We start from the raw sequence: 8,775 nt of genomic DNA on the forward strand, positions 1-8,775 counted from the left end.
GTGGCATTGTGAACAATCTGAATACTTCTTCCATCACTGACAGTGAATCCTAACACAAAACCTAAAAGCAGGTTCGTCCTGCTGTGCTGAGACATTCAATGCCTGAGGCGTCCACCGCTTGTTTAGTTTAGTGTTTCTGAACTGAGTAATGTTATTAGTTATGCTGAAAACAGAAACACAATCGAACTGTGTGGGTGTTGGTCCAAGAATAAGCAGAAAAATGTGACTAGTAAATCCAGAGGACAGTTAAGACCATATAGCATATAAAATACAAATAGGTATTCTACCTTATCTATATGCAATTCAGTAAGCCAGCCATAAATCATAATCACTCATTAAAGTATTTTAACGAGTCATCTTCAAGATGGAAGTATTTGGGAGTTAAATTTGCCGCTGTTGTGGGAACTTTCCCCCTTTATGTCCCTCTGGGTCTGCAGAGCTCCGACAACTCGACTCGGTGATGACAAAAACCAGCCCCCCACTCCCACATCACGAGCAGCTGTTTACTTCTTCATTATTAATCCTCATACCTGCAGAAAAGAGGTGGAACACAGAAAAAGGCGTGACTTTCCATTGATAGTGACCACTTTTTTCTACACCAGTTTACTCAAACACCACAAATCCTCATCATTTTTCTCAGCTCAGTTTACTGGCCAATGAATATTTAGATATTAAATTTCTATTTTTTGTTCATCATCTATCACCTCTTAGTTTTATAAAAATCTTTATCACAGACAAAACTGTGAAACTTGGCCTTGTTACCATTATTGCAGCTAGGGGGCAGCATGGTACTGTGATATTTTCACAAAACAAAATAAAGATCTCAAGATGTTTTTATTCTTTGGGTCCACCTACACTGAGCACCAGAGCTGTAAGACTTGTAATACTTGTATGTTTTCTATTTGCAGCTGTGAAACAGAGCTCTGTGTGAAAAAGAGAAGCTGCTCACATCTTTAAATCTACCTCTTCACATCAGAAAAAACTCACAGTTCCCTCCAACACATCTCTCTCTCTCTCTCTCTCTCTCTCTCTCTCAGCTGTCTACCTCTTTATTTCCCAGCAGTCACTCTGGTTGAAGTCACTCAAGCACATAAAGGAATCCCAAGAATGATCACCTTGTTAAGTATACACAACTTTTCCCTTAAGCCCCCCAGCCTGCAGCCCCTATTAGTTTACTGCTTGGCTTGACACAGAAGAGGGAGAGATAATACTGTGGCACTTGAAAGGTTGATTTGTCTGTTGCACACAGAATAGCAACAAATGAAGGTCATGCCCTGCCAACAATAGCCAGTCAGCTAGTGAGAATAAGAAAGCCTCATCTATTCACCTCCTTTAACTGCAGCAGTCAGCTGTAGATCTGAATGTTAAGAAAGTGTCCAGATTCTTTGGGCACTGATCAACAGAGAAATACTCTTTCATATCAAAGTAAAACAGTCTTCTACTAAATTGATTACAAACACAGACACTTTTAACCATGAGCTCCTGCTCTACACCAGATTTGTTTTACCCCAGAGACTGAAGGGGTCAAAGCTCTGGGCTGAGAGGTGATCAGACCCACACACAGGATGCATATGCTTCATATGTTCCAGCAGGAAAAATACTGACCCGCTGAGCATGAAATGAAAGACAGAGAGCAGCTATTGACACAGCTGCTTTGACCCTACAGAGATTTTATGTAAGAATAAGGGAAGTCAATGACAGACTGATCAAATCATCTGTCAAAAAAGCTCCTGTACAGTATTGAGCTAATTGTAATTTACATGAGTTTTTCTATTTTCTCCTACTTTATACGGATAATTCAGAGAGAAACATTGTACTTTTATTCCACATTTATCTGACTTTACCATGTAGATTAACCTTTGCAAAAACGATGCACAAATATTCATCCTATCAAGTAATTTGTGTCTATTATTCCATCCTTTTTTTTCCAAAAAGGTCCCATATTGAAGTTAGTGAGATTTCCATGTTTTTTTTATTATAAAGCAGGTCTAGGTTCTATAATAATACTGTGAAAGTATCAAAGCGCTCAGTCCACAGAGAAATGCACACAGCCCGTGTTCAGAAACTTAAATGAGTTGTGAGTACTTCCGTAACTTTATGATGTCACAACAAAGCAGGCACCGATCAGAGCTACGGTTAGAGCTCCAGAGAAAAGCCTGAGAGAGGATGAGACTTTGGGTACTTACAAATATATTATTTTATGGCGCTCAAAACTTCAAATGAAACACTGGAAAAGTGTAAAATATAGGACCTTAGCCATGGTGATGAGATAACATCAACCTGTTTCTATATTTTTTATAGTTTCATGAATTTCTGATCTCTTGTTGTATCACTTGTTGCTAGTTCTTAAAACAAGTTGATTTCTCTCTGAAACAGGTTGAAATAATACAACTATACTGCTGATTTTTCCCCCCTTGAACAAAACAATATGATCAACATATAAATAAATCATCATATAAAATCAGCTCCACCCCAATCAGCTTACAATCCTACATACATGTTAATGCAGATGATAAAAGTCAATGTTTTTTTTGTTTTATTTGCTGATTAAAACCTTTATTCAAGTAAAAAAGAATGCAGGAGTTTAAGTCCCCGTCCACTGAAGAAAACCTGTTCTGCTCACTTGGAGGTTTTGAGCTTCACTGTGGAGAAAGTGTATGTGCAGAGTTTGACACTAGAAGGCAGTTTTAAGATTCATCTGCTAAAGGGGAACGCTTCTCTGTAGTTTTATGTCCGGAGGGGATCTTTAAATGTTAAATGTCAGTTGGCAAGAATTATTCACCAGGAAAAAAGCATGTGAGAGTAACTGGAAGTAACTTTATTTTAGTCTCAGCAGGATTTATGAACATATAAATGTGTATAGAGAGGTAGTGGCAGGAATTTGTTTCAATCCACTCTCCCCCTCCGCAGGTGTCAGACTTGGGCATATGAAGAGACAACAGAGAGTGCAAATCATTATCATCATCATCATCACAGTGTAGCAAAAAAAAAAATCGATTGTCCGTTTATCTCATCTGAAGAAATTCCCTCATATAGTTAAAGGAAAATTTGAGGAGGTCCAAATATGTTCTTTTACAGGACCTGTAAGGACTTATGTACAGAGTGGCACAATTCAAATACACACAAATGAGGTTAAACAAAAAGACTGTCCCCATGCTAAGTATTAACACCGTCCCCATTCAGGACAGAAATCAGCAGAGATAGAAGTTATATGTAAGTGTTTCCAGTATAAAAATGTCTTCAGAGATGAAATGGTTTCGATATTTGTGGCTTTATTCAGTGCTCTAACTGTTAAAAAAAAGTCTGATTCAGAATCAGTAATCAGACATTAATTAAGGCGATGCCACATAATCGCATGAAGCAGCCTTTTCCAGTAAATGTATAGGCAATACTGTGATGTCACTAATATATGAGTAACCTGCTAATTACTAAGCAATTCTGTTGATAACAATTGAATGGAGCGACAGTATTATTGGTCATCAGTAATACAAAACTGTATAAAAATGGATGTGTACAAAGTCCCTCATTTATTGTTCCCTAAAAACCTCACTGAGCCGGGATTTTGTATATTCAACCATGAATAAATAAGAAAATATCCTGACGCTCTTCACTTCATATTTTTGGATTTGATCTTAATTCATTTAAAACAAAAAAGGTAAATATATTTTATTTAACTGAATAATACAAAAAATTATGTTCAGATATTGTATGTAAATTTAACATATTTGACAGGCATAAAAAAGTAAGTGTTAATAACTTGATATTGTTCACAAAGGCAGTTCTGATTGTGTTGTTTTACAGTGCATTAAACAAGCGTTTTCAAAATAACTAATGCTAGAATAATCATCGACAAGCATTTGTAATCCATTTGTTAACGAAGCAACTGACAATCTTGGACAGCTAAGACTTTGTGTAAGAATGTGCAGTTGCCAAATTAAACAGTATGTACATTTAATTTCTACAGGACAGGATAAAACATCAAAATTTATGATTTCATCCATTAATCTCAGCTGCTCAAATAACAGAGTGAATTTGTGGACACGAGACAATACCCAGATTTAACATCCAAGTGAATTTATGAACTCTGTTGAAGTGTGGATTTTCATATACAATATTTCAAATAATCTCACTTAGCTGGGAAGTCTCTGAATATTGACACTGATCTTTTAGTGTAATATCTAGAGTTTTTCTCCAGCTGTTTGGTCCGACAGTGATGCATATAAAGCAGCTTCATTCTTGACTTAAGAGCTTGTTTACAACGTGAAGGTGGACAAGATGTTGTCCTGACTCGAGGAGCGCTTGTACCCTGAGGATGAGCTGAAGTATGTCTCCCCATCAGTGCTGATGTCATCATCGTCGTCGTCGTCAAGGTTGTTGAGCAGCGGAGCAGACGTGTTCTTACGCCTGGATGAGACAGAACAATACTATGACTAGGACACTGAGAATGTCTGTGTTATCCTTAAGCTTTTCTTATTTTAAAGCCCTGATCTGTCTGTTATGGACGATTAATTAAGGATAGAGCTGTATGCGTTTACCTCATCTCACTTCGCATCGATTTGAGCTGGCTCTGGAGCTGCTCGTTGGCCTCCTGTTGCTCATCCAGGTCTCTCTGCAGCTTCTTCTTGCTGTGCTCCAGGCGGTCGATCTCCTCCTCAGCCTCATCCATCTGCCTCTTCAGGGCCTTTAGACGCAGATTCAGCTTCAAGACAGAAACAACATGGAGCGTGTTAAAATGGTTGAAGATCAACGATTACTTACACTGTGTGGCTGAAAGACAGATATTAAATCTTTGCGGAATGGGTGTGTGTTACATACTTGGTCCTTTTGATCCTGTAATGAGTGATGTTCTTCTTCAACTTGCATCATCACTTCTTTAACCTTCCTTTCTAGTCGGCGGTTCACCAGCTGCAGATTGGCATGCTCCCTGTAACACATTCAGTGTGATGGATCATCATACTGCATAAATTTTAAAACACAAATAACTATGAGATGGTTGATCACCTAGAGTCTGATGATAACTCTAACTAATCATTTAAAAGACCCTGTGTAGCTCCCTTACCAACAGATCTGCAAAACATAAATCCATAACTAGCTGTGAAGTCCATCAGTGCTTCAGTATAAACTCTAACATCACTTGAAACCTACAAGTCACTACCTAGGGGTCAACCCCAACCTAATGAACCTCTACTTTTCATTCAAACCTTTCCCTAGAGTTTTTCTCCTCCATCGCCTCATCTCTACTCATCTCTATTCCCAGCTGAAGTTTTCATCTCACCTTTCCTCCCCCTCCAGCCTCTCCTCCAGCTCCTGTATGCGATCCTCCAGCTGGGCTACCAGGCCCTCCTTGTTGGACTTCTGGGAGCCCTCTAGATGAGACACTCTGCCCTTCAGATCTTTATTCTAGAGATCAGAGACAGAAGTAGAGAGGTGCTTAACTGGACTAATGAGAGTTCAAACCATAATCATATCTGTGTGCATAACATAAAAAATGACATTGACGTGAGGATGGATACAATCAAATGAAAATGGTGAAAAGACATGAATGAATTAAATGACTTGGTGCTTTGAACTGAGTTTGTAGAGCAACACTGTGTGTAGTTGTTTTTCCTCCAGACAGGAGAGTGTGTACCTGTCTCTCCAGAGCCATCTTGTCACACTCCAGGTCCTGTCTGCTAGCCCTCTCCTGCAGGAGTTCATTCCTCATCTGCTCCACCTGTCAAGCCGAGTCCAGACACTGTCATTGCTACGCTCCCACACACTCCGATGACAATTATTATCAGGCACTGTCTCACTCACAACAGGAACCACTGTAGCGCTCCGTGAGTCAAAATGCTAAAGAATAGAAGAGTTAATGCTGAAAGGGCCATAGTTAATTGGTGAGCTGGATTTTCTTGTTTGGCTGCATTCCACCTTCTCATGTCAACGCTCAGTGACAGGTGGTTGTGAAAAAAAAACAAAAAAAAACACTGTAGTTTCTGTACAGAATATATGGCTGTGGGTTTTCAAATTTTATACAAATGTTAGTTTATGTGTAAGGTGTATGTGATTATACAACTTTAAAGGAATAGTTTGTCATTTTGTTTAATACACTTATTCACTTTCTTGTTGAGAGTTGAGATCAATACCTCTCTCATGTCTGTAAGGAAAATATGAATAATAAATCACCACCAGCAGCCTGGCTCTGTCCCAACATAGTAAAAACACCTACCAGCACTAAAACTCACTAATTAACACTAATTTTGTGACCAGACTAGCTGCCTCCCCCTGTATGCAGTCTATATGCTAAGCTAACTGTCTGAGATGTGATAGGAGAGTGGTAGGTATAAAGCTTCATGTAAATCTCTGCAAGAAAGCAGATTAGTTTATTTCCCGAAATGTCAAATTATTTCTTTAATACTTATCTGATGTCATTATATATCAACTCACTGCACATTAAATCGCCTCAGAGAGGCCTGACTGCATGAACATGACTGTTTGGTGACAGCCCAGTTCAAAAGAAGAGGGGATGAAAACTAATCGATACAGTGGTGATGGTTCTTTCTTTGTGAGAGGAGCTTAGAATTGGTGATATTTTATGCCAATTAGTGGGTGACAGTGGGCTGCTCCGATGAACGATGGCCCCTATAACTGGTGCACCCAGCACAGTGCTTGAGGGAGCTGAATCAGCAGACTGGAACATAGAGCGAAACTAATCTGCTTTGTGAGAGACGGCAGGAGAGGAGAGGGGAGATTACTCTCATTTAGACAGGAGAGGAGCACCTGGTGCCAGGAGAGACGCAGGTGTTCTTCCTGCTGCCTCTGCTGCAACCCCACCACCCCTCCACTCCATAGCCATTCACCACCCCCACCGCGCCTCCCCACAGACATTAGAGCACACACACCAGCACATACCCACATGCATGTGTGTGTGTGTGTGTGTGTGTGTGTGTGTGTGTGCACGCACACACACGACTAGCACTCAACCTACTACACTCTGACTGCACAAAGCTCGAGCGTTGCCTTGACAACTGACCTCCGTCTCATGCTGAACCAATGCCACTTTGTCACAATGCCACTCTTCTCTCTCTGCCAGAATTTTTTAAAAAGGGAAACCATTTAAGGAGATTTAAAAACTCTACTCAACCACTCTAAGACTCTCTTGATGTCACTAAATTTTGGTCAGAACCTTTGAATCTGTGTCACTTCCAGACAGAGGGGAACCTGTAACCAAGCCAAATCTTACAGGCCTGCCTTTGGATCTCATAGTTTTACATTTAATACAAAAGAGTTGTAAAGGTGCCATCAAACTATGACCACTGGACTACTTGCTACACAGGACATACACATTAGCATAAAATCAGCAGGGTTGCAATAAGAGTGTTATTTCAAAAACTCCAGAACCAACATCCTCCCTCTGATCAGTAAGCACTCTCCCACATACAAACAACAATCCTAAAAGCACATGTACTTTATCTAAATCTTACTTCACAGCGCCTCTGTCAGCAGCTTTATCACAGAGGAAGGAAAAATGGAGCATTTGCTTGCAAGGATATAAAAACTGACTTAAAGCACAAGAGCTGGATTTGTTCTCAAGATGAAGTTACTGAGCGTAATTTCCAAGTGAACTCCACAACCTGAAAACTTGAGACATTTGGCAGCTTGAATATTTTGGCTCGGGTGGTGCATTAAGAAGGGTCTTTTGTGAGTGATGCATGAAAATTGGAGAGACCACGCTGGCAGCCTGCCAATCTGAACGATTATGCAAGATCACCTTACAAAGCAATAACCCTTCCACTTTATCCAGGCCAGAAGTAAAGTGGGAGTGTGGATATTATGTGTAAAGGAACACACACCTGAGAGTGTGCACATTCACCAAAGCACCGATACAACCCATCAACCCGCACATCAATAAGGTGAACTGGCTCTTTCAGGACTATATTTGAGAGCTGAAATTGTTTTGCAGAGGTCATGTGCTCCTTTCGTTTAGAGATTAGTGGTTGCAGTTATGATGTTAGAGGTGGAAGACAAAGCAACAGGAGATCTGGATATCATTTACAGATTGAGATGGAACAGAGACACGTCTGTGTGAACTAAAGAGAACATGGACAGCAGGTCAGTGACACAAGTGAGCGCTGATAATGAGAATGTGTTGAGTATGTGTGTGTGTGTGTGTGTGCATGCATTTTGTACCTGCTCTCTTCCTCGGTCTATCCTGTCCATCAGCTGGTCTCCACTGTGACGCTCTTCATCCAGGTTCAACTCCAGCTGAGCAATCCTGTCCTGTGCAGTTACATCCATACGGTCAGTAGGTGTTGCCATCTAAATATTTTTTCTATAAGTATTTAGCTTAATCATTTTCTATTAATTAAGGTCTACTGACGTGTTCTAGTATCTTAAATGATTATCATAATCGTGCAATTATTTGACATTAATTATAACATCTGCTGGTGACAAAGCCTTTATCAGTGGCTTTAGTTGACATCATTATGTACCTCCAAGAGTTTGATGTGTCGGGACTTGTCTTCTTTAGTGTGGGCGTTTGTGTCAGCCTCCATTTCAAGTTCATTAACCTTTTTCTCCAACATCCTCTCCCGGAGCTCAGCCTCATCTCGTTCCCTCTGACACTGCCGCAGGTCCTCTTCCCGGCGGGACAACTAAAACAAAATGCACCCATACATTTCAACACCTGAAAATTACTGCAACATCACTGCTTGTTGTGAACACATTTTATTGTCCTATATAAATACCTAAACCACAGAAAACATTTTATCACACTATTTGATCTGTGAAACTTGT

General features: G+C 40.0%; 1 protein-coding gene across 1 annotated transcript in view; it reads right to left on the minus strand.

The window, feature by feature from the left end:
• Positions 1–2,797: 2,797 nt before the first annotated feature.
• cgnl1 (cingulin-like 1) overlaps positions 2,798–8,775 on the minus strand; it is a 29,331-nt gene continuing 23,353 nt past the window's right edge. Inside the window, exons 9-15 of the mRNA XM_087172469.1 lie at positions 8,472–8,633; positions 8,170–8,259; positions 5,630–5,713; positions 5,276–5,400; positions 4,816–4,924; positions 4,536–4,699; positions 2,798–4,404 (exon numbers count right to left, since the gene is read on the minus strand). Coding sequence (XP_087028595.1) covers positions 4,254–4,404; positions 4,536–4,699; positions 4,816–4,924; positions 5,276–5,400; positions 5,630–5,713; positions 8,170–8,259; positions 8,472–8,633 — 885 coding nt within the window. The 3' untranslated portion in view covers positions 2,798–4,253. The remainder of the gene's footprint in view (positions 4,405–4,535; positions 4,700–4,815; positions 4,925–5,275; positions 5,401–5,629; positions 5,714–8,169; positions 8,260–8,471; positions 8,634–8,775) is intronic.

This window comes from Seriola lalandi, unplaced genomic scaffold (assembly GCF_002814215.2).
Source record: "Seriola lalandi dorsalis isolate HSWRI2012SDOR001 ecotype SW California unplaced genomic scaffold, Sedor1 jcf7180002052942, whole genome shotgun sequence".
NCBI classification, from domain to species: domain Eukaryota; kingdom Metazoa; phylum Chordata; class Actinopteri; order Carangiformes; family Carangidae; genus Seriola; species Seriola lalandi.